Here is a 26,538-nt window from a genome sequence, read left to right as displayed (position 1 = left end):
CCTAATTTAGTGTAAGTGATACGGGCCCTCACATGCGTGCACATGCACTTAGTAACATGAGACTGATGAACAAGCTCAGGTACTTCTTGGGGGGGGGGGGTTCCTAAGAATAACAGCTGAGAGCTTTACTGTACAACTCCAAACATACATTTCCAATGACCAAGCATCCTGTAGTCTAGCAGGCAGTCTTCAAAATGTATAAACAACTAGTGATGCAAAAGGCAAAAGTTTTCAAAACACTTGGCCACAAACCTGAAACTGAAAAGGCATAACTTAAATGAGCCATGAATAAACTAAATTTAATAAAAAGATAATGATAATAATAATAATTTAATTCTATTACACATACTTTTTTTAATAATTTTCTTCGCTGGTGTGACTGGTCTGATATATATTAGTGCTGGGCGAATTAACGCGTTAACGCAGGCGATTAATTTTTTCATTTTAATGCATAACAAATATTTAACGCAATTAACGCAGCATTCGTTTTTATATACATGTTTGCCTGTGTTACGTTTTATCAGGGGTCTCCAAACTCAGTCCTGGAGGGCCACTGTCCTGCAGAGTTTACCTCCAACCCCAAATAAACACACCTGAACCAGCTAATGAGTGTCTAACTAGGGCCTTGTAAGACACTGATTAGCTGGTTCAGGTGTGTTTATTTGGGATTGGAGCTAAACTTTTCAGGACAGTGGCCCTCTAGGACCGAGTTTGGAGACCCCTGCGTTATATGATCACGCTCTTATTCATATAAATGCTTTTAAACCATCTAAGCGCGACAAGACAGAAGAGAACACGCTCTATGCCAATGTACTGTCTGTGTGGCTGTGTCTCAATCAGATCCCTAGCTGCGCCAGTCTCGTGCACACATTGAGTTTTCTTTCACTCTTGAACAAACAATAACAACACAGAGAATGTAGCCAAAATGCCAGTTTTGTCGAGTATTCTCATTATAGGAGTCTTAAATGAGTTAAATAGCGACTTAAATGAACGTGAGAAAATTAGATGTGCGTGACGGCGCTTCAGATCCGTGTCATGTTCGGCAGCGGCCGATCTTAAAGTGACAGCAGCACTGATGATGACGTCTGTCATTAATGTTCATTAAAGAACAAAGGTAACAGAGAAAAGATGATTAATCTATATTTCATTTATTATTTATGCAGTTAAAAAAGGTGTTTGATAACTATTACATTTCTGTATATGTCTAACAGGGAAGGTCACAGGTAACTATAACATTTATTATAATGGGTTTATTTAAAGATTGTTTTAAGTTCAATTAAATTAAAAGTTGTTGTTTTTTAAAGCCTAATAAATGTTGAAATTGGTAGCATTCATTTATACTGTAATGTTATGTCATTAATGTTTCATAGAGACATTAGTATCAGTGATATTGGCCGTCATTCATAAAAAGATGCCATTACAACACATATTTAAAATATGCTGTCTTTAAATTGTTTCTACATTAATTCGGAGAGTAACTGAAATTATTAAAATATCAAAATGGTAAAAAAAAAAATTGTTGATTCGATTCCCAGCACTAATAAATATATATATAAGGTATGTAAGCTATATATTAAGGTATGTAAGGTGCACACTTAAATATAAATACCTAATATACATAAGCATACATTTTTTAAATGTTTTATATGACTGATATTTAATTAAGCTGCCAATCAAAGTTCATTACTGTCCATTAAAGTTCATAAAAGCAAAGTCTTTCTTTCAACACCTTTCTGAGCATATAATAGTATTCAAAGTTGATTTTAAGACTGAGGCTATATAGTACTAAGTTAGTGCTCACATTGGCTTGATATTGTTCCAGAATGACATGCCCAGGAAACTCAGGCTCTGGCACATTGGAGAATTTACGGATAATGACCAGCAGTGTTTGCAAACCAGCCAGTCGAAGCTGATCGCTGTGGTCTGTGGCTGCCATGAAAGCCATGCGAATGAGGTCCGCCAAGTGGAGAACTAGGAAATCTGCGAGACAGAAGGGGTGCATATAATAACAGAATTAACAAAAGTATATAAAATCACCCCAGAAGGTGGCACTAACATCCAGTTAATTCACTGAACACATCAAGAAAAACATCACAGTATACAGAGTTACAGCAAATACACTAAAGTAATTCTAGCGACTAACCTGTTGACTCATGTAAACGTTGCTCTTGAGCGAGTGCCATGTTGAAGTGAGCATGGTCTCCATTCTCACACTGTGCTATTATACGACACACACACTCCATGGAAAATACACGAGTGGACCAGCGCAGGTTATTGAAGGGGCCGCTGGACTCAGACTTTGCGTGGAATGCAGAGGAGTCGTCATATCGATCTCCATCCTCCTCCTGCTGGGTTTCTACAGAGGCAGCTGCAGTGGAGTCTAAGGAGGATAAGACCATGAAAAACTACATCTTTTTAAAACTAACAAAAACAAAGGGAATTGTACACTAAGTGCACAAACCTTTAATCCAATCTCAAGGCCATTTCAACTGTCAGGTTGGTTGTATTTTGCATTAAAAAGATTTAATAACGAAAGTGCATTTTGCTTTTGTTCACATACTGTAAGTGCACTTTTCTAGGAGACTAAAGCAAATTCATATCGCACTTGATTTGAATTGTTTTGGTGTATAATTTCATCTGCAATTTACATTATTTACACCAAGAACAGGCCAAACAACTTTAACTCAAGATACAGGACATAAAGAGTCCAGAGATTAAACATATCAATCTTATTCTCATCATATTCTTGGAGCCGAGATCGCAGCCCACCTGCAGAGGCAGAGAGTACATCTTTGCAGAGTTTCAGCCAGTGGGCCAGGTTACTCTCTGCAGCCGAGCTCATCATGTGGACTAGCGTCTCCTGGATGTCCTGGCATAGTTGTGGGTCAGATTCCCTGTCCAGCAGACTGAACAAAGCTCCCTCCAATCCCACCTCCTTAATAGTGACATCTGCAGGACAGACAATAATAATTTCATATACAGCCCACCTTACAACATATCATTTAACAAATTATGTTTTGCTTTAAAAATGTGTGTGGCATTTCCTCAGAGGAGGCAAGGGAGGCAGTGTCTCCTCAAAAAAAAAAAAAAACTGAATGAGAATAAATCACCACTTTGTCACATAAAAATCAAACTTGAAATTGCCTGAAAACATGATGACTGTGGGTGTTTTTAGTGAGCAACCCCCTTGGTAAAATTAAAGGTACATCTTCATGTCTGTGACAGAGTGTACCGAGCTTGATGACTTCTGAAAATAAGTTGGCTATTGAAAAGCAATATATAATATATATTGTTTAAATTGTTACTCCCTTTAGTTATCATTTTGGTGTAAAAACACAAACTTGATGAAATTTTTACTTGGTTTTAATAAAAAGAACATTACACAGTTAGTGTAAAATACAAAATAGAATTGTATTTGGTCTCTCTTTTTATGTAATGCTTATTTGCCCTGGAGAATTAACAGGGACATACATTTACATTCAATGTATACAGTGCATCCAGAAAGTATTCACAGCGCTTCACTTTTTACACATTTTTTATGTTACAGCCTTATTGCAAAATGGATTAAATTATTTTCTTCAAAATTCTGAAAAACATCCCCACAGCATGATGCTGCCACCACCAAGCTTTATGGGGTTGTATGGTATGCAGATATGGTTGTTCTTTTGGAAGGTTCTCCTCTCTCCACAGAGAAACGCTGGAGCTCTGTCAGAGTGACCATTGGGTTCTTGGTCATCTCCCTGACTAAGGCCTTTCTCCCCCGCTCAGTTTGGCCAGGTGGCCAGTTCTAGGAGGAGTCCTGGTGGTTCCAAACTTCTGCTAATTTACAGATGATGGAGGTCACTGTGCTCATTGGGACCTTCAAGGCTGCAGAGATTTTTCTGTACCCTTCCCCAGATCTGTGCCTCGACACAATCCTGTTTGGGAGGTCTAGAGACAATTCCTTGGACTTCATGGCTTGGTTTGTGCTCATGCACTGTTAACTGTGGACCTTATATAGACAGATGTGTGCCTTTCCAAATCATGTCCTATCAACTGAATTTTCCATAGGTGGGTCCAATCAAGTTGAGCTCAATTTTGAGTGGCATGGCAAAGGCTGTGAATACTTATGTGATTTTTTTTTTTTACAGCATCCTTGCGGTGTCAGTCTCCTACGCTGCTGATGTAGTCAACATCACAAGTATGTGTCGTGGTGCTCACATGAAGAGTAGACTTTCTGACGTAGAACCCGGAAGTGCTGCACTGTATTTATTATGTCAACAGCGTATGAGACGGAAGCAGACATGAAGAAATAGTTGAATGAAGTTGTTATTTTTGTTTGTTTTTTGCGCACAAAAAGTATTCTCGTCGCTTTATAACATTAAGGTTGAACCACTGGAGACACATGGACTATTTTAACGATGTCCTTACTACGTTTCTGGGTCTTGAAAGTGGTAATTAAATTGCGGTCTATGGAGGGATCAGAGAGCTCTCGGATTTTATCAAAAATATCTTCATTTATGTTCTGAAGATGAACAAAGGTCTTACGGGTTTGAATCGACATTAGGGTGAGTAATTAATGACAGAATTTTCATTTTTGGTTGAACTAACCCTTTAATAAATGCAAAGTTTAAAAGAACAGCATTTATTTTAAATATAAATCTTTAACAACGTTACAAATGTCTTTACTGCTATTCTTCATCAAATGAATGCATCCTTGTTGAATAAAAGCATACATTTCTATAAAAAAAATCTTACTGACACCATGGTACAACATTTTGAATGGTATTCAGATGATCAAAGCACAATTATATTCAAGGATCAAGACAAAATTCCAGGCCCCAAAACTAATGTATGGCTCTCTGCAGTCAAACTCCCCAAATGCAGAGTGCAGTAAAATAAACAGCAGAGATGTGCTGAGATGAAACTATGTTGTGCAGAGAGGGCGATGCTGACTCACCCAGTTGTGAGTTGTCTCTGCGTGGCAGCTCTTTAACCAGAGCAACTGCATGCTCCGATACCTCCACTGCCTCCCTCTGAGCCAACTGCCTCAGGCAGGCCACAACCGCCCGTCTCAGAGACAGGTACGAGCTGCACAGGTTTATCTGTACACGCACAAAAGACATGCATGAGGTATAACACAAGATCTTATCATTATCAAGAACTTATATTAGTATGGTCATACTAATGATCACTAGTTTTAACGGTTAAAATCATTTGGTCATATGGCACACCTCTATGAGATGCATAGATATAAATAGAGAACACTTTATATGTGATGAGCACTTCATCACATTTTGCTCAACATAATCCAGACAAAGGTGCAAAAAACACTTCAGCAGACAGCTGCTGCTACGTCAAAGTTAGTCCCGTTGTGTCAAAATGATCCCACAGAAATGCTGTTTTAGTGTAGAGAAGGCCAGAGGGAGAGGAGAAAGGGACAGCAGGGCTACTGTCAAGGCTTGTTTTGAGCTTTAAATGATGTGACAAGTGAGCTGTTTGCGAAGAATAGGACCATACATCAAACCATCTAAAAATAGAGCATGTAGAACGAAGCATGTTTTTCTCAATTACAGTCTAATATTGTCCAAAAGCGTATGTGGCTGTGTGAAGGGGGGAGGGAGGGAGAGGGAGAGAGAGAGAGAGAGAGAGAGAGAGAGAGAGAGAGAGAGAGAGAGAGAGAGAGAGAGAGAGAGAGAGAGAGAGAGAGAGAGAGAGAGAGAGAGAGAGAGAGAGAGAGAGAGAGAGAGAGAGAGAGAGAGAGAGAGAGAGAGAGAGAGAGAGAGAGAGAGAGAGAGAGAGAGATGGACTGAAGCTCTCACAGTAATAAAGCTAATAGCTTTGAATTGGCATAAGGCCACAGCTCTGGATGTGAATGTCATGTGCACTTTGTGGGTGGTCAGTGTTAGAAGCCTTTACAGAAAGGACCAAGCCAAGCAAATCTAATCCTTGGCATTAACCATGCAGTTAGAGGCAGTGACACTGTCTGTTCATGCTCAAAACCAGATCTTGCTTGAGTTAGTTTCACACTGGGAAATGAGAGGAGGACAACAGAGCATAATTATAGGGAAAGACACAAGTAAAGGAATATGAGGTGCAAACAAAGGAACGAGCATAAAGTGGCCCGACAGCAAAGAGCTAGACAAAACCTACCAACACAGAATAATCCAATAAGATCTCCTGTGCGAGGGAACAGAAAACAGTACTGTCACTACAGATGAGGAAACACAGGCCTGTGTACACTCCCCTCTATTTCAATGACATTCATTTTTTATTCTATGTAATATAAAATAAATGAATGTGAAGAATGGAAACTTCTCAAACTTCTATTAGTTTTCCTTGTACTTTAACCCTAGATAAACAATGTAATAAATAAATATGACAACATGAAACAAAAATATGACTATGTCCTTGGTTGTGTGCATAATTCATTGTTATCTTCATAAAATATATTTTTCCTAATCTTGAATTAAAATGTCTATTCCACCTTGAAACCTACTTGAATCTGAAAGCAGTCAGATGTCAGTTGTTCAGTATGAATGTGTGTGTAAAGTGCATTGATCACGTACGCAGAGGCTGGGCACCAGGCTGGCCAGATTGACGAAGCGTGGCGCAAACATGTGAAGCTGCTGGAGGCAGGAGATGGCTTGAGCCTGGACCAGACAGTCCTGACTGTCCTGCATCACAGCACAGCCCACCAAACACAAGGTCCTCACCGCACACACACCTGCACCCTCACCTGGGGACAGTTTACATTAAATAACCAAAGAGTCTGTAAAGGTCGAACCTGCATAACGACTAAGTGTTTATGGGAAAATAAGCAAGCGCACCTTGCAGATCCGGCCCCATGGAGGTGATGAGGGCGTTAAGGCAGTGACCCAGGCTTTGTTGCACCTCCACGTGTGTGTGTGGAGTTGAGAGGAGCAATCGTAGCACCAGAGTGAAGCTGGCCTCTAGATGACTGTGGTACAGAGGCCCTGCTAGATCCACCACCATGGACAGAGCGTGGAGAGCCCACATCTGCACACATATAATTCACTGAAAGATCAATGAATGAACTTCCTGACAACCCTCTTAAAGGAACATGCCACTTTGTTTGAAAATAGGGACATTTTCCGTCTCCCCTAGAGTTGAACAGTTGAGTTTTACCGTTTTCAAATCCATTCAGCCGATCTCTGTATCTGGCGGTAGCACTTTTAGCATAGCTTAGCATAGATCATTGAATCTGATTAGACCGTTAGCATCTCATTTAAAAATGGCCAAAGAGTTTCGTTATTTTTCCTATTTAAAACGTGACCTTTCTGTAGTCACATCGTGTACTAAGACCGACGGAAAATGAGAAGTTTTGATTTTCTAGGCCGATATGGCAGGAACTATTCTCTCATTCCTGCATAATAATCAAGAGCTGTGAGCCGTCCCATGAGTGCAGCGGCGCAATGATATTACACAGCGCCTGAAAAAAGTCCCCAGCACTCTCTGTGTGAGCAGGTTATCACATTGGTTATGTTGATGGAAGTTAGCCTATTTTCAGGCACTGAGTTTTTTCAGCGAGATGCTAACGGTCTAACCAGATTCAATGATCTATGCTAAGCTATGCTAAAAGTGCAACCGCCAGACCCGGAGATCGGCTGAATGGATTCGAAAACGGTAAAACTCAACTGTTTAACTCTAGGGGAGATGGAAAATGAGCCTATTTTCAAAAAAAGTGTCATGTTCCTTTAATAACAAAGCACACCATCGGAGTCCTGATTAGATTTTCCAATATTTATAAACGGAGTATACAGGTCAGGTGGCATGTGTACCTGCACTTCAGGTGAGGTGCTGTCTTGGGACAGGGTGAAGAGGACCCCAACGCAGGCACTGATGTATTGAGGGGAACTAATCCCACTCAGGTAACGGTACACAGCCCCAAGGGCCAAAGCATGACCTGTGCGTGTGATGGCATCCCTTGCGGTCTTCAATCTGAAAAACATTTCAGATAGTTAAATCTACATTTTTTTTTCTTTTTACAATGATCTTGGCATAAACTCACTTGTCAAAGCTCATGAGAGTGATGGAAATGGTGAAGCTGGGGTCATTAAGAACTTGCACCAGCCTGGCTAAACCCTCCGCAGCCATGCAGCGCAACAAAGGATTGGAGCCCTCTAGCGCTCCCAGTAGGAGAGACAGTGCTGGTCTTTGGACCTCTTCTGGCCCCAATTCCCTCCGACTTGATGCCAAACACTACATAGCAAAAAAGGAAGGAGGGGGAGAGAAAAACAAAGCTGCTTTCTATGGTGTGAATGCACAGGTTTTAAATTGATAGTCTTTAAAAAGCTTCTTACCTTCAAAGTGCAGCAAAAAGCAGCAGCTACATGGATTTGAACCGTCTGTTGCCGGGCTCCTTTAAGTTGTCGCACAAACTCACAGAACTGCTCCAGGATCTGAGCCCTGAGACAGGAAATGCAGCAAATATTGTACTGTGTGGCTACTGTAATACCTTGTTTTCGCAAGAGATGCATGACGTGTGTACCATATCGGTTGTCAGCCAATATCACAAATTTGATAAGGGCCAACATATTTAATATTTATCATTTAAGTGAAGACAGCAAATGTAAAATTAAACTTTAAAAACTACTAATTATCCTATTAAAAAAACGAATAGAACTAATATAATGACGTGAAAATAAAAATTCATTTATATTTTACAAACCATAAGGCAATGCCTTTTTTAAATAATCAAGTGAGTTAAGTACTTAATAGACGTGATTAAAGCTACACTATGTAACTTTTCCGTCCACTAGAGGTCGCCTGTTCAAAACAAAGGCGTAGTTTGATGACGCCACGTTTGAGCACAGAATCTTGGGACATGTGGTCTTCACCTCACAGCCGGTGGAAAAGAGTCAGGATAGGACTCGGGCAGAAATCATGTTCATGGATGCGATTATTAACATTACTGTAGTATGAAGCAGAGCAGGACCAAGTGTTGTGGAGCTGAGCAAGGCCGCAGGAGCGATTGACTTCCTCTTTTCCAGTCATGAGGTAACGCAACTCTGTTTATCGTATTAGATATATCTGAGTGTGTTGAAAAGGAAGTTATGACATTCGCTCGGCGGCTGCTATGACACTTGTTCACACTGCAGTGAGAGTACAGCGTTTCTTCTAAAAACCGAGGGTAACGCAGATATGACGCAATCGACAGGCGACTCCCTCAAACGCATAGCTCACACGTCCCGGTTCCTTGGTTAAAATAGCAATTTCTCACGATATACAAATAGTTGGAAAGATTTGGAATATTCTAAGTACTCAACTGAACAAAATATATAACACTGGCCTAGTGGTTTTTGGATATTTTACTGCAAAAATCTTACATAGTTCACCTTTAACCTCGAAAAAGAATACCACGTGGTTTATAAAATATAAACCTTTTTTTTTTTTCACTGAAAATCTATCAAAATAATATTGTGAAGTTGTGAGACTGATGTTGTTACTAGGGCTGTGCTCAGAATATCGATACAACGATACATCGTCATCAACTCCTGACGATGCGCGTATCGATACAGCAGCTGCCGTATGGATACTGTGCGCTTTTGAATGTAACCAATTATCACGTGATGTCAAGTGGTGCCAATTCTAACAACGCGAGGAGCAGTGCAAGACATTCAAAATGGATAAGAGGATTTTAAGATGATACAGTTTTTACTTTTATGGAATATGTTTTGTTTAGTCATTGAGTGTTGTTGACACGCTTCAGTGTCACTATAATTGCCACTATAATTTAGGGCTGGGTAAAAAATATTTTTACGAACCGATATCTATTCTTAAATTAAAAGAATAGTATTAGTCATCCTGTTTGCAGCTGAAGAATGAAAGGAACCTTGCAGCGCGCCTCCCATCCTTTAAATCGAAATAGTCTTTGTGCTTTGTTAATACTGATATGAAAAAGTCTGAGATTTCAAATTACGTCCATTTTATTACAAAATCTAAAAACATTAATACCGTTTTGGCGCTGTGGCATGAGATCGCTCGAGAGAGGCGGCAGCGCATGTGAACTGATCTTCTCCTCCACCTTAATACAGCGCAAAATAAACATGAATGAGCAAATGGAAGTCTGTTAAAAACAATTCTCATGGAATCGCTCAATCAGTGTTGAAAACGCGGAAAGACGCCAGTAAAACAACTTGTAAACAATGTCACATTTACCTCAGAAAAACCATATCCCGTGTCCATAAACTTGCTAGTCAGCTAGAAAAATTTACTCTAGAGAGGAGCATTTTGATAAATATATGCACCATATTACATATTCATTATCATTTTTAATGTTTTTTTTTCAATATTTCATGCATATTTGAATTAATCTGGCAAGTTTTTATGACAGTGTAAGATTACAAATTTAAGAAAGTACATTGTATTTAGCATTTAAGGTATAGATAATAATTCTGGGGTTTTTCCAGCAGGAGATTCCTGCTGGGCCTGTTTTACAGTGAGCATTTGAGGTATAAAGGAAGATTGTTGAGTTTCCAGCAGGAGATTCCTGTCGGACCTGTTTTCAGACTCTCACCGTCGTTGCCTCTATGCGTTTGAATAGTTATGCTGATTAGGAATAGGATTGGTGATACTCTGTCTGGGCGGGTTTTCCCAAAACCTGTATATTTAATTTACATGCTTTGTTCAACCTCAATTTAAATGCCTCCCCCTTTGGAATGTATATAACCTATCAGGTATGCTGTTTGAGTCAGACTGTTTTCGGACGACCTGCAGCACAGAGAGTTCTCATTAAAAGAATAACATCTGTTTGATCCCGAAGTCTCCTGGTCTTCATCTTCTGAGTTTCCTACACTTTAGAAGATAAAAGTTCACAACAGATGGTGCCCTGTGACCCGGATAGAGTTCACAACAGATAAAGTGTAGGAAACTCAGAAGATGAAGAGTTCACAACAACAGCCACCATTTAAATTTTTATATTTCAAAAACGAAATGAAGTAGAAATATGATGTAATTTGTAAAGTTAATATTATAACTTTATTATTTAAAAAACATCACTGAGTGTAATTTTAAGTGTTTTGTATACAAATCAGTTAATTTTTACCTTCAATATTATAGTAGGCTACAACTGACTCCCATAGTTTACTGCATTAGTTGAGAGATGTGTGTACCTGATATATTTCCAATAATCAATATTGAATCGAGCCTTTCCAAAAAATGTGTGACTATTTATTTATTTCATTTGACTCATAGTTTTTTAATGACAAAAACAAAATAGTTTTTCACTTATCACAACTGTTATAACACTGGTTATGCAATAAACAGATATTAACTGTTACTAAACTAAAATAAATTTAAATTCCAAATTGATCTATATCGTGATATGTAACGTATCGTGACTTTAGTATCGTGGTGATGCGTTTCGTATCGTGACATTGTTGGTGATATACAGCCCTAGTTGTTACCATGATAAAATCATACTATGATATAATATTTTAGTCATACATTTATCCACTGTAATTGAAAATATTAGTTATATTAAAATATTTAGAGAAAATAAGCAGTTTATATTTCACAGCTTAAATGCCAAAGGCTGTTGTTCTCTAAAAATGCTATTGAACACTTCAAGCTTCAGGGAAAACTGTAAACATCCCAATTCTAAAGATGTGTTGTCTTTGTTCTGTTTGTAAAGAAAACAACCCCCCCCCCCCCCATTTTATTTTGAATACATAATCTACACAAGCTGCTAGTGGGATGAAAGATGCATTGCAGGAGAACCGATGGCCCCATATGATCAGTATCATTTCCTCTCCACTGCTGCGTTTAATAATGCATTGCACACGGCCAGAACAGCGCCCAATTATGCAAATACATGCAGATGTCTGGATGTAAATTTGGCTATGCTGCATAAGAAAGCGCTTCAAAAAGCCTTTGGATCTCATTAAAGCCACTTCCCACAATTTGCTATCAGTAACAGTATCAGTTACTTCTAACAATCTGAATAACTTTAAATGGTAATGCTGGTTAACATTAGTATATCCACATTCCAGTGAATGTAACATAAAACAAACTATATAAATAATTTTCATAGTGGGATGTGCGTTTAAAGAGGACTGACATCACAGAATTCACCGGTATTCTGGTGGTGATGTGTGAACGGTCTCTTATGGGTAAAACACCAAAATGTCGTTGCTTGTGTGAACAGCCTATTTGTTTATTTACCAGTAAAGTCATTCTGGTAATTTCCCAGGATTGCTGTGCGAAATGGGCTAATGTCTAGAACTACTGGTTTCCTTGCACACAATTTGAAAAAAAGACTGGATTTTTTTTCTCTATTAGGTAAGGCACAAGTGATTTCAAAACATTTCAGCCGGTTCTAATTTGATTTTTGGATGCTGTGGACATGCTTATCTAAAAAGACTGCCACTCCAGTTTAGCATTTATTGTTATCTCTGCAGTTAAAAAGACAAAGTTGACAATTCTGGCTATACTTTCATTATTTTAATAATTTCTTTATTTTTATTTGATTTATTGATCACTCATGGTTATCTAATTTAACTATTTGCGGCTTGTGTTTTGAATATATACTCCCCTGCACTTGTGACTTGATTCCGACTTATATTCATTTTTTTATTTGTATTTATTAGAAAGGTATATTCTGTTTAGGGATGCACCGATGTATCGGGCGCCGATATTTATCGGCCGATTTTTTATCAATTTACAACCATCGGCATATCAGCTATAGCATGAAAAAGGCTGATATAACAAATGGTTTATTAATGAACAGCGTGAAGGCACTGAGCTGTTGCATAATCCAAGATTATAATGTAATATTCCTGCTGCGCTGCTGTCTGTGTTTTAATGTTTATCAAACAACAAAAGACCAACAAACAAAAGAAATAAACCGCTCACTGCTCTTGACTAAACTTTCATAAGGATTCATTTCCACGATGCGGGCAACGCAGACAGAATCCAGTCATAAAAACAGAATTTACTGCATAATGCGGAATGGCACGGAAATTGTTTTGATGAATAAATAAAATGCATGTCAATACACTTAAATCAAATCATGATATATACTAGTGTCTGTGAATATTAAGATGCAAAAATCCTGTTTCCTGAATCCTGCATGTTTCTCTGTCTCTGTGAATGAATGGAGCAGACCCGCGGGTTAATGTAGCCTTTCTCTCTCTCTCTCTCTCTCTCATTGACACTTCACACACACACACTCTCTCTCTCTCTCTCTCTCTCTCTCTCTCTCTCTCTCTCTCTCTCTCTCTCTCTCTCTCTCTCTCTCTCTCTCTTTCTCTCTCACTCACACACTGAAACTCGTGTTTTTCAGCCTCTGCAACTCAACATGAAGACATGAATGCATGTCCAGTCACTTCATGAGCATTTTGCCATTTCATTCGACAAAATCTATCATCATATCATAAACACACACACACACACACACACACACACAGTAACTTGAAGCACACGGCAACCCATCGAAATAAAAGTTCAGTTTAACAAAAGTAATTGTGACAGGATTAATGTTGTACAGAAGAGCTACGTCTTAATGTAATAATAATATATCCATTTAATTTATAGTGAAGAATATGCAGTGTTATTTAACATTAAACCTACTTAAAAAGCACTGTTTATTTCATATTTTCTGTTGTATTTAAATATGTATTTATTAGTGCTGTCAGTTAAACGCGTTATTAACGACGTTAACGCAAACCTATTTTAACGGCGTCAATTTTTTTATCGCGAGATTAACGTTCTTTTTGGTCTAACAAACTTTGTAGTTTTTTCACATGCTGTTGCAACAACTAGTAACGTTAGAAAAACTACAACACCACTCCGGATGTAGCTAGACCGGAAACAAAACATCAGGCACGCTGCGGCTGCCCGCACTCGTTTGGGCCATTAAAAGATTAGACGTGGATGGCAAGCGTGAGACGCCGAAATGAGAAACGTATTAAGCCATGGTTTAACTCAGGGGTCTTCAACTAAAAGTGCTTGTCTTGAGCGCTGCTTTCTGCTCTGACACCAGACGCGAATGAAGCGTTTTGCGCGAGTGATTTAAGTCAATGCAAAGACGCAAATAGACATTCTGCGGCGCGGATTAAGCGGCGTGCATGTCGCGTCATTCGCGTCCGGTGTGAACGCACCATCAGTCTCTTCTTCACTGCATGCTTGACCGCGCGTCTGGGTCTGAACGTAGTAACTGAGCATTGCAACGTTAACTGTTTCATTACGTCAAAAGGCTTCGCGGTCCGGATTCGGACCGGAGTCCGCTAGTTGGCGACCCCTGGTTTAACTGCACTATAGGCGGAGTCCTAGTTTACCTTGCATGTGCACTTTGTAATTTTATTTTGTATCACCCTGTTTTGATCCCTTAGAAAGGGCTGTTGAAGGGGCTGTTTGTGCAACAAAGTATTTGTTTCACCCTTTTATTGATGGGCAGTGTTACATTGTGTGAGCGATTATTTGCTCCAAGTGAGAATGTTGGTGTGAAATCGAACACTAAAGTATGCCAATGTTGTTTTCAATAAAACAAACATTTGAACAAAGCAAGCCGATCCACTTTTCTATGTTGATAAGAGCATTAAAATAAGAAAAAATAATGGGACAAAAAGAAATCAAGGGACATTTAGAATAAATAAAAATGTGCGATTAATTGTGATTAATTGTGAGTTAACTATGACATTAATGCGATTAATCGCGATTAAATATTTTAATCGTTTGACAGCACTAGTATTTATATATTTATGTTGGCCTGCTGAATGTTAAAAGGATCCAGTCTATGTTCATTAGAAATTATTTGATAATGCAGAAATAAACTAGCTTGTAGGCTATAAGTTAATGTAGTGTTTTTTTTATTTGCTGATTTAAAACATGATCAAAACACTATTTTAATGACAAAATTTCAAATAAGAGGGCAAGTGACAAATATCGGTATCGGCCAATAATTGTTTGTTAAATTCGATATCATATCGGCCTCAAACAATCCTAATGGTGTATCCCTAATTCTGTTAATTTATTTTGGATTGTTTTTCAGTGGATCGATGTTGCGCTGTACTTAGAGCGTGCTCACACAGGCAATTTAGCCGATTTAATTAGATTTGCCAACATGTGAAATGCAAATCCTGTTGGCAGTGTGGCCTTTCTGCAATTATTCATCTGTTATTTTTTAGGTTTATTGATCAAAATGTTTTCTACATTTTCTTTTATATCTTTGTGTGATGTTCTGTACATTGTGGCTTTCAAATGTTATGAGGAATCATTTTACGAATGTTAAATAAATGACCCTGTCACTTAAGCAGCCTCTGTGGTGATGGTGAACGTACCTCTGCTGGATGCCCAGGTGAGGGAAAATCACTCCAAACAGCTGGACAGCTGCTGCCTTTAGAGCGGAGGCTGGAGGGAGGGGGGTAGGAACCTCCTGGGCTTTCTCAAAGATGGTAAATGGGTCATATTCTAATGTCCCACCTCCTGAACCACCTCCATGGAGCTTTAAACAGACAGACAATACAATGCGCCGTACTCGGGAATCAATTACTTACATTGACTGCACATTAACAAGGCTATTTTCTAGATGATTAGACTGTGGCCTGACCTGTTCCTCTATGTAGTGCTGATCCACATCCTGCAGTCCAGGGCCCAGCACTGCCAGGTCTTGGCTGTAGCACAGGGAGGGCAGCAGGTTCAGCTCGGCACATGCTGTGATTTCTGGCCCGGTCAGATCATTCAGCAGCTGCTTCAGCACTATGCCAAAACTCTCTGAGCCAACACAATCAAACCATAATAAACAAATAAATACATATTTGAGCAATCAAATCGTCTAATTTCCATATGCAATTTTAGGATATATAAAAAAAAATGTAATCCTAGACAGCTCTCTTAGATTGAATACTAAGGTAATGAACACTCAAAAAGTAAGGAACAGAGAAACAGTTAGCTGGCCATTCTCAAAAACAAAACCCATCAGGGTGATCCGGGCTTATCCATCACTCTATACTCTAATTCTGTATGTTTTTGAATAAAAACAACAGTTATTGAGGGGAAAAATAAAAAAAAATGTAATCCTAGACAGCTCTCTTAGATTGAATACTAAGGTAATGAACACTCAAAAAGTAAGGAACAGAGAAACAGTTAGCTGGCCATTCTCAAAAACAAAACCCATCAGGGTGATCCGGGCTTATCCATCACTCTATACTCTAATTCTGTATGTTTTTGAATAAAAACAACAGTTATTGAGGGGAAAAAAGAAACATGTTTTAGCAAAAATATCTAACTTCCTTCTTTTTTTTTTTTTTTTTACCAGATTATTGCAGATTATCATACTTAAATCAAATGTCCATTTTTGTTTTATTTGGTTGAGTTTAAACTATTTTATTTTGTGAGGAGGAGACTACAGAGTGTTATGAGAGAAATGGGGCAATAACTTGACGAATCAGAATCAAGTATTCCAGAAAAAAAAATATAGTGTATAAAACATCAGCACATGATGAAGATTGTGCTTACCTTCATATTTTTTAGGTTGCAGCAATGTGAGGATCTCATACACTCTCAATCTAAAGACAGTGGCTGCATTTTTGATCTGGTTTCCATAGGATTTAATGATAGAAGGCAGCCTAAAAAGAGGTGATATGGGCTAAAATGTTATTGGTCTTTCAACATCCTGTCAACATTACATTTGCATTCAGCAATCATCTTTATAACTTTATATTTATAACTTCATGGTGCGGTTTTCATTTTAAGCAACCAAGATACACTCACTGAGTGAGAAGGGCCACCGCACAGGACAAGAGAGGAAGCAAACGACTGATAACATCATCGGTGAGAAGGTCTTTGCAGTGCACCACCAGACTCTTTATTGCTACAGGAGAGATGACAAGCTTTGAAGACCAAATTTCCTGACAAATGTTTATTTATATCTGCAGTTTATTTATAACGGTTTTTTTTTACTGTGATGTTAAAGGATTAGTTCACTTTTAAATAAACTTTTGCTGATAATTTACTCACCCCCATGTCATCCAAGATGTCCATGTCTTTCTTTCTGCAGTCAAAAAGAAATTAAGGTTTTTGATGAAAACATTCCAGGATTTTTCTCCATATAATGGACTTCAATGGGCTCCAAACGGTTCACGGTCCAAATGACAGTTTCAGTGCAGCTTCAAAGGGCTTTAAACGATACCAAACGATACCAGACGATGAATAAGGGTCTTAACTAGCGAAATGATCAGTTTCTGCGAGAAACCGAGCAGTATTTATGCTATTATTTTAAGTCTTATCAGACGAACGTGATAATCTCCAAAACTTCCGCTAAGTGAGGTCATAATACGAAAATGGTCATAGATGTATAGGTAGATGCCTCATTAGCACCTGCATGGATCAGTAGAATGAGGCATCTACGATCGATATATCTATGACCACGTTCGTATTTTGTTAGTTATGGTGGAGCTCAGAGATTATCACGTTCGTCTGATAAGAGGTAAAATAATAGCATAAATACTGCTCGGTTTCTCGCAGAAACTGATCGTTTCGCTAGATAAGACCCTTATTCATCATCTGGTATCATTTGGTATCGTTTAAAGCCCTATGAAGCTGCACTGAAACTGTCATTTGGACCTTGAACCGTTTGGAGCCCATTGAAGTCCATTATATGGAGAAAAATCCTGGAATATATTCATCAAAAACCTTAATTTCTTTTTGACTGCAGAAAGAAAGACATGGACATCTTGGATGACATGGGGGTGAGTAAATTATCAGCAAAAGTTTATTTAAAAGTGAACTAATCTTTTAAGGGAACCGATTAGCTGATGGGTTGATGCATGAGAAAAATAGCTTTTTCCACTGAGAGAAAAGGAGAGACATAAGTGACAAGCCTGTGAGATTCATAAAAGACCCTCACCGCATAGTACTCCTGCACGTCCCTCCAAGGTCACCTGCCAGGTGAAGGAGTCTCCACGCCGCAGTTCGTTCTCCACGTCCTTGGAAGACAGCGGGAAGGCACTTTTCCATAGCAACAGCAATCGAGGCAAGTGATGCTCCATTACAGTGGGACCTTGAAGGAAAATATCACAAAGAACAAAAAGGATTTTAAAAACTCAATCACACCAGGTGTTACAATATAGGCACATCTTATCAATGTGGGCATTTTGAAGATAACAAAGCAGTATATTGATTGATACCCAGTGTCGAGAGGGCACTGAGCAGCAGCCAGCCTCCTTGAGTGCGTTGGATGGAGATTCTGCTGTTCTGAGCTGCAGAGCGCAGCAGATCTTCTGCCAAGGTCATCACCACCTTCAACCATTCCATCAGAATCAGTGAGTCAATATTCAGAAATTCTACTAATAACATGTACAGGGAATTTGAAAAATACATGTACACATAAAGCCATGGATCTTTAAAGGGAAAACAATTCTTCACAAGCATCCCTATTTTTTCTTGTAAATTTCAAGCTCTTTTTCTTAAAGGGGTCTTTATTTACTCAGCCTCATTTCAGTTACAACCTGTATGACTTTCTTTCTTTTGTAGAAAACAAAAGATGATATTGGAGCAGCATGAGGGTGAGTACATTTCTGGCCAAATTATCCCTTTAAAGGGTTAGTTCACCCAAAAATGAAAATTCTGTCATTAATTACTCGCCCTCATGTCGTTCCAAACCCATAAGACCTTCGTTCATCTTCGGAACACAAATGAAGATATTTTTTGGATGAAATCTGAGAGCTCTGATCCCTCCATAGACAGCAATTCAATTACCACTTTCAAGGCCCAGAACCGTAGTAAAGACATCGTTAAATTAGTCCATGCGACTCCAGTGGTACAACCTTAATGGGATAGTTCATCCAAAAATGAAATTTCTGTCATCATTTACACACCCTCAAGTTGTTCCAAACCTGTATACATTTCTTTGTTCTGCTGAACACAAAGGAAGATATTTGAAAGAATGTTTGTAACCAAGCAGATCCTATCAGCCATTGACTACCATAGTAGGGAAAAAAATACAATGGTAGTCAATGGCTTTCTTTTAGGTACATCCGATCCGTGCCGCGAGATGTTTCAAAAAGTGGTGCTATGCCTTCAGGTATACTAACGGATGGACTCAATATTCAGTTCATTTCAATCTTATTTTCTTAGATCCTATTCAAAAATAAACCATAGAACACAGTACAAGACACACCTTGTAAAACTACCACGTCTCCATCATGAACGTGCCCAGTGTCAGCCAAGCGGAAACCTCCCGCAGTTTCTCTTGTAGCCAATACGGAAGTGACTTAAACTGCAATTCATCGACTGGCGGGACAGGCTCCAGAAGGGAGCAGAATCTCATTGAGCCCCATGATAAAATGAAAAAAAAAAACATGTTTACAGCATGGTAGAAATTGTGGTTTTGGTCTATACGGCTAATTTTGCCCTTCATGACAACTTTGAGGGGAGTGAATTTTTTTATAACTCATTAATTTACATTATATAAAGCCTTAAAGTTCTGCATAATTAAGAGTGAGTGACAGGTGGATAGCCATTTATCTGCTGTCTGTTAGTCATCACGTCACCTCAGCTCCACCCACGTCCCACCTCTTTGCCCATTTTCTGTTATCCGGGAGTGACTCGCGATAGATGGCAAGATGGTAACGGCCAGCTCGTCCTTACTTTACGCTTCAAAACTGCTCTCCAGAATCCTGACACAGTCTATGTAGCTACAACCTGTCCATATACAAATCCTGAGCAGCGGTTACAACACACGTTAGACACTTTATTTCCACTTTTCAAATATTTCCTTCATTTTCATTGAAAATAAATGTCTTTCCGATCTGATATGTGATGGGAAAAGGAAGCAGAGTGAGTTTGGCGAGTGAGTGATTCATCATAGTGGGCGGGACTATGCCCAACAGGCCTGCCCGCTGGCTACGTCCCCGTTTCTGGGCATTGAAAGTGGTAATTGAATTGCTGTCTATGGAGGGTCAGAAAGCTCTCCAATTTAATCAAAAATATCTTCATTTGTGTTCCGAAGATGAACAAAGGTCTTACAGGTTTGGAACAACATGAAGGTGAGTAATTAACGACAGAATTTTCATTTTTACTAACCCTTTAAGGTTTAACTTTTTGTGGGATGCAATTTCCCAGAGCTGCCTAAAGGAAGCAATTTTGCAGCGACCTTAAGTTCTTAATTTCCTAATGTTCAGACAGCAACTTCATGAGCTCAGCTTCATTAAAATAAGCAGTGATGCAGTGTGGAAACTACCAAAGGGAGTGTAGACAGTGATCAGCACCTGACTGAAAACTGCTCGTGTAAGCAACAGCAGAGACTCAGTGACTACAGTGATCTGAAACGTTGTGAGTATGAACAACCCTTAAGCAAATCTTGTGATATAGCACAAACAGAACAAAAAAACATTTAAAAAAAAATCATGAACAATCTCCCTGTGTGCTTTCTAAAGGAGGCATAAGACACAAAGCTCATTCATACCTTGCCCTTAGAGTGTGATATTCCTAGTGGACAAAGCTGTACCGCTCCCAGCAGAGCTGCGATGGCAGCACTGTACCCTGCCACGGCCTCAGGGCATGACTTCAGGGCATTCAGCCTCTCTGCACAGCGGTCTAGCAACACCGCCAACTGAGCAGGCATCCCTACGGCAACACACCGCAGGCACCAGGCGGCCGCCAGACGAGCAGATGCGCTGGGGTGAAGAAGAACAGAGATCATGGTGTCCAACATTCCTGTCAGAAAAAAAACAACAAAGAAACTATTGAACTCACAGTTTTAAAAAAGTACAAGCCAAGCTGACCTCTTTCAGGAATTGTTATATAAAGCTAGTGTCTCTAAAGCAGGATGGATGTGTTAAATCTTCTGCTGTAGGCACTTTTTCTGCTCACTCCTCACCCTGGCCATACTAATGTCATAACCATTAAAGAGCAAACACATTCACACAGTCCAGAAATACAGCTATACACACACAATCTCGAAACATATATTACTGTCAGACAGTTTTGATCCTTTGTACAGTGACTCAAACCAAAACTCCAGTATATGACCATCACAAAGCATCACAATATAAGGAGCAGGATGTTGTCCATACCTGCTAAATTTACAAAAAAATATAATATACGATATTAAAGGGGTCATGAATTGAGACATCAACTTTCCCTTGAGCTTTTGATATATAAAAGGCCATCGTAATATAAGAATATCCTGTAAGTTTCAGAGCGGAAAACTTCCTTGTTAGTCAAAGAAAAGCTTTTATTGACAGCTTGCTCATCAAACGATCAATCTGCGAATTTGCTTCCCTGTGACGTCAGAGAGCAGTGAAACGCCGCATCAACCGAAGAAGAACGCCTAATTCTGTAGCTCCGCCCACTGATTCGCGCATGACATGTAACATATATAACAGGCCTACGTGGAGATAAAACGAATCAAACTTCCAAGCAATAAACATGCCGTTGAAGAGTACAAAATATTGCGCTGTGCCTGGTTGTGGAAGAACACAGTCTCTGCATCAGCTCCCTTTGGATTCCAATAATAGGAATGCGGTTGAACTTTATTTTTAATGAAGTTCCAGCTCACGTGGGTAAGAAATTGTGCGTTTGTTTGCTTCATTTCACTGCAGATTTTTTTGTAAACAAGAGACTGGATTTGCAGACCGAATGAGATTAAAAAAAACTATGCTGTGCCTTCCGGATCCGACCGGAATGAAGCAACACACTTATGTGAGTAAAAATGTTTTTTTATATGTGATAGTATTGCATTGTCACAGATCGTTTGATATCTACTGATTATGTGTACGTGTCTAACTAAACATAATTAACGATAACTTACCACGCTGTCACAGGCTGGAGTCCTGCGATTCGGGATCAGACTTGAACATGTATGAGCCAGGGCTCGGAAATCCCAATGACCCGGGGCTAATGTGTTTTCCAGTCGGGCTACCAAAATGTATCACTGGCCTGCCCGATGGGCTATTCTTAAATAGTGAAATAACATTCCTTTCTTGATGACTTGACTTGATATTTGAAGGAAAAATACAATCGCGGAGGTTTTGAACATGCTGATTTGTCTGCAGTGAAGTTTTGCTGATGTACGTACTTGGCTTTGTGTGTGTGTGTGTGTGTGTGTGTGTTGCGATACGCGGTTATATCCACCGATCGAGCGGGCCAAGTAATAAAAATAACATTCCAATTAATTGTGGGTGGATGAAAGATAACTCATTTGTTTGTTTGTGTGTTTGTTTGATAAAGAAATGTTGTGAGCCCTGTGGGCGAATCATTCCGGTTGTCGTTTTTTCCACACGTTTTCAAAACAATCCCCCACGTGTAATGAAGGGGCCAAGGGGGAGCTGAAGCTCATTATAATATGCTAAACTGTTATCCAATCATAGCAGTGGGCATTTACTTCCAATTATTCAATGCGGCACGCCCATACAAACAGAGCGTTCCAGGAGCTAGGCTCAAAAGCAGGATAGAAATTAGCCTATTACTTAATCATTATGATGTTTTTGAATGTAAAAACCACACGAACGTCATAAGTTGACCAAAAAACGAAAAAAGAAAAATTCTAGGGGACATGATATTGCCCAGAAATTAAGTTAAAGGGGTCATTAACTTAATTTCTGGGCAATATCATGTCCCCTACAATTGATTTTCCTTTTTTCTTCCTTAATATAAGGAATATAAATACTGTATACTGGCCAGTTTTTCTACCAGTATAAAAGACAAAACATCCTGTCCATTCACATCCAATACTTTAAACTCATAGGCTTGAACAGAATATAAATGGGAAATTAAATAAAACATTATCTTATGCTCACCACGGCTGAATTTATTTTAATCAAAAACACTAAATATCATTATCACTAAAATGTCATTTATTTCTATAATGGCAAAGCTCAGCAGCCAGTCTTCTGTGTCACATGGTTCTTCACAAATAATTCTAACACGCTGATTTGACATTTATTATTTTCACTGTTGGAAACAGTTGTGCTGATTAATATTTAGTTTATTTAATATTTTTCAGGATTCTTTGATGAATAGAAGGTAAAAAAAAACAGCATGTATTTGAAATATATTTTTTTTAATATTATAACAATACACCGATCATGCATAACATTATGACCACTGACAGGTAAAGTGAATAACACTAATTATCTCTTGGTCACGGCACCTGTTAGTTGGTGGGATTTATTAGGCAGCAAGCAAACCTTTTGTCCTCAAAGTTGATGTGTTAGAAGCAGGAAAAATGGGCAAGCGTAAGGATTTGAGCGAGTTTGACAAGGACGACTAGGTCAGAGACCTCCAAAACTGCAGCTCCTGTGGGGTGTTCCCGGTCTGCAGTGCAGTGGTCAGTAAAAGTGGTCCAGGGAAGGAACAGTGGTGAACCAGCGACAGGGTCATGGGTGGCCAAGGTTCATTGATGCACGTGGAGAGCGAAGGCTGGCCTGTGTGGTCCACACAGATCAAACAGATAAGCTACTGAAGCTCAAACTGATCAAGAAGTCAATGCTGGTTCTGATAGAAAGGTGTCAGAATACACAGTGCATCGCAGTTTGTTGCGTATTGGGTAGCATAGCCGCAGGCCAGTCAGGGTGCCTATGCTGACCCCTGTCCACCTCCAAAAGCATCAACAGTGGGCATGTGAGCATCAGAACTGTACCACGGAGCAAAGGAAGAAGGTGGCCCGGTCTGATGTATCTCGTTTTTTTTTCCAATCACGTGGATGGCCGGGTGCGTGTGCGTCGCTTACCTGGGAAACACATGGCATCAGGAAGAAGGAAAGCCGGCAGAGGCAGTGTGTTGCTTTGGGCAATGTTCTGCTGGGAAACCTTGGGTCCTGCCATTCATGTGGATGTTACTTTGACACGTACCACCTATCTAAGCATTGTTGCATACCATGTACACCCTTTCATGGAAACTGTATTCCCTGTTGGCTGTGGCCTCTTTCATCAGGATAATACGCCTGACACAAAGCAAAAATGGTTCAGGAATGGTTTGAGAAGCACAACAATGAGTTTGAGGTGTTGACTCCAAATTCCTCCAAATTCCCCAGATCTCAATCCAAGATTTCTGGGAAAGCATCTGTGGGATGTACTGAACAAACAAGTCCGATCCATGGAGACCCCACCTCGCAACTTACAGGACTTAAAGGATCTGCTGCTAACATCTTGGTGCCAGATACCACAGCACACCTACAGGGGTCTAGTGGAGTCCATGCCTTAATGGATCAGGGCTGTTTTTGCAGTAAAAGGGGGACGAACACAATATTAGGTCATAATGGTATGCCTGATCGGTGTATCTTTACAGTTTGATCAATTTTATGCATCCTTGCTGAATATGATCTTTTAAAGAGCACCTATTATGGCATTTAAAATGTTCCAAATATTGTTTTAGAAGTCCCCAACAACAGTTTTGCATGCATGCAATGACAAAAAAGACTTTAGTTTTCTTATAATATGCATTTATTTTTACCTGTTTTGACAGCGATTCTCAAATGATTCCTTTAGTGATTCACTTTTCAAAACCCCGCCTTTATGGGACGCTAATCTGCGTTGATTGGTCCGATGACCCAGTCAGTTGTGATTGGTATAGTCTGTGCAGATATTTTCGGAAACGGAACGCCCATCAAAGTCTTATAGTGACATTAATTTGTTAATATGTGTCAGGAGTTATGAATATGAAAACCGCGTCGGTACCGTTTGATTGTAATATGAGCCTCAGCTGATCTCATTCATAAAAAAACTCCTCTATTCTCCTCACGAAGACTCGCGACAAATCAACATCCCTCAGGGCTTTTAGTTCAAAAGTGTGCAGATGAGGAGACATATTGATAGATTCTCATATGTCTGTGTCAAATTTCTAAACAGAGGAGTATTTTTTATTCAATACTTCCTCAAAATGCGCAGATAGCCTAATCATGAGCGATTGAGTCTCTTATGTGTTGTTTTCAATTCATACTGGCAGCCGGAGGGCGCTCTGTGCACATGTAGTCCATGTACAGACAGACGAAGAAGATACCATGTGCCATAATAGAAGTCCATAATAAAAGCTTCCTGAGATCGCGAAACATGCAAGTAGAGACATTTGAAGAGTAATAAACACACAATCGCGACGATGTATGGTTTGTCTTCAAGCCACTTAGTCTTCAAATGCTCATCCTTGGACAGATGAAAAAAGTTTGCTTTTGAGTCGCACTTCAGAACACCGCGTCTCGTGGCCATGATGTTTTCTAGTTTTCACTGGCGTCTTGGAGCGCAATAAGTGGGCGTATCGTATTCAAATAACCTGACAAGTGGACGTCATCTAGTCAGAAAAAGCTTCGGTCTTCTAACGATTCTTAAAAATGACTCAGAGTCGACTCTTACTTTTGAAAGAAAATAACTATATATACGGTGCACTGTCATATTTCAAACTTTGCAGGATGTTTTTGTTCACTTAGATCTATGTTACACACTACATGAAAGGTACATTTCAAAATTCCATGATTGGTGCTCTTTAAAAAAAAAACTCTTATCCACCCAAAACTTTTCAACAGTAGTGTATATAAAAAATATTATGTGGAGCTTTTTTTTTTCATTATAAAATTGAAATATTTTGAGCATTTTTATCACTTTCTCCATAGAAAAGTTTTGATAGGGTGCCCAGAGTTTGTTGGTCAATTATGCGTGACAAACCTATGCTGGTGTCCTGCAACAGTGGGGCGGCAGTGGAGCTCAGGTCCTGTAACAGACTGCCCAACTCCAGGAGGGTGCACACCAGGATATGCTGACTAGCTGTAACATCTGCAGGGCTCACACGTGTCTCCATGTTCCCCTCATGAAGAGCTGCATCTGAATGGGTACATTTAAGACATTACAACTCAACATCCAATCCAATGTGACCTAAATATATGCCCCTTGGCCTAGTCTCTTACCCACAACCCTCTTCTGTTTGCTGATCATTTGACAGATCTCCTTGGCAGCTGCGATTTGGGCCTTCTCCCCCAGCAAAGTGCCAAGAGTGGCCCGCAGTATGAAGGAGATACAGCGTCGGCAGAAGACAGCATCCGCTGGGTATTGTGTCACCTTTGTGTGAGATACCCACTCCATGAGAAGAGAAAGAAGACAGGAGAAGTGTGTCTCCAGCCATGCACCACCCAGAATGGACACAAACACCACACATGTCTGTTTAAGAGAGAGAACAGGCAGTATTCCTGTTAAATTAATAAACTAAAATGGATAATAATAAAATAAATCAATAAAAAAAAACTGTATTTGAATATTTGATGAACTTCTGCATTACAGATAATTGACATAAATAAACATTTCTGTTTTTCTGATGTTATATAACCTTCATTTGTTCTTTTTGTACCCTAGACATAAAGCCAGTCAGACTCAAAACACAAACATTCCGATCACAAGGGAAGGATTGTAGGAGGGTGAGCGACCTGTGTGATGCCTACGCGCACGTCTCTGCTGACTGAGCTGGTCCCTTTCAACATGTCTCCACTGGCCCGCAGGAAGCCGGCTCCACCCCGCAGGAAACCAGAACTCAGCAGCTCCATCACCTCCTCCAGGGAGTTGCGCTTGGAGCCTGGCCTCGGAGCTGAGAGCAGAGCCACGGGAACAGAGGAGG

General features: G+C 39.6%; 1 protein-coding gene across 1 annotated transcript in view; it reads right to left on the bottom strand.

The window, feature by feature from the left end:
- heatr5a (HEAT repeat containing 5a) overlaps positions 1 to 26,538 on the bottom strand; it is a 46,540-nt gene that overhangs the window by 12,873 nt on the left and 7,129 nt on the right. The window contains exons 7-26 of the mRNA XM_079833256.1: positions 26,351 to 26,508; positions 25,838 to 26,087; positions 25,599 to 25,754; positions 20,408 to 20,658; positions 18,129 to 18,240; positions 17,849 to 18,001; positions 16,714 to 16,813; positions 16,459 to 16,568; positions 15,551 to 15,714; positions 15,282 to 15,445; positions 8,304 to 8,409; positions 8,012 to 8,202; positions 7,782 to 7,941; positions 6,810 to 6,999; positions 6,549 to 6,718; positions 6,133 to 6,159; positions 4,940 to 5,084; positions 2,770 to 2,949; positions 2,144 to 2,380; positions 1,802 to 1,980 (exon numbers count right to left, since the gene is read on the bottom strand). Of these exons, the coding sequence (XP_079689382.1) occupies positions 1,802 to 1,980; positions 2,144 to 2,380; positions 2,770 to 2,949; positions 4,940 to 5,084; positions 6,133 to 6,159; positions 6,549 to 6,718; positions 6,810 to 6,999; positions 7,782 to 7,941; positions 8,012 to 8,202; positions 8,304 to 8,409; positions 15,282 to 15,445; positions 15,551 to 15,714; positions 16,459 to 16,568; positions 16,714 to 16,813; positions 17,849 to 18,001; positions 18,129 to 18,240; positions 20,408 to 20,658; positions 25,599 to 25,754; positions 25,838 to 26,087; positions 26,351 to 26,508 (3,203 nt within the window). The remainder of the gene's footprint in view (positions 1 to 1,801; positions 1,981 to 2,143; positions 2,381 to 2,769; positions 2,950 to 4,939; positions 5,085 to 6,132; positions 6,160 to 6,548; positions 6,719 to 6,809; positions 7,000 to 7,781; positions 7,942 to 8,011; positions 8,203 to 8,303; positions 8,410 to 15,281; positions 15,446 to 15,550; positions 15,715 to 16,458; positions 16,569 to 16,713; positions 16,814 to 17,848; positions 18,002 to 18,128; positions 18,241 to 20,407; positions 20,659 to 25,598; positions 25,755 to 25,837; positions 26,088 to 26,350; positions 26,509 to 26,538) is intronic.

Source organism: Gobio gobio (assembly GCF_949357685.1).
Source record: "Gobio gobio genome assembly, chromosome: 13".
In the NCBI taxonomy this organism is placed as follows: domain Eukaryota; kingdom Metazoa; phylum Chordata; class Actinopteri; order Cypriniformes; family Gobionidae; genus Gobio; species Gobio gobio.
The sequence above is the reverse complement of the archived record's forward strand: the minus strand, read 5'-3'. Positions and strand labels throughout refer to the sequence as shown.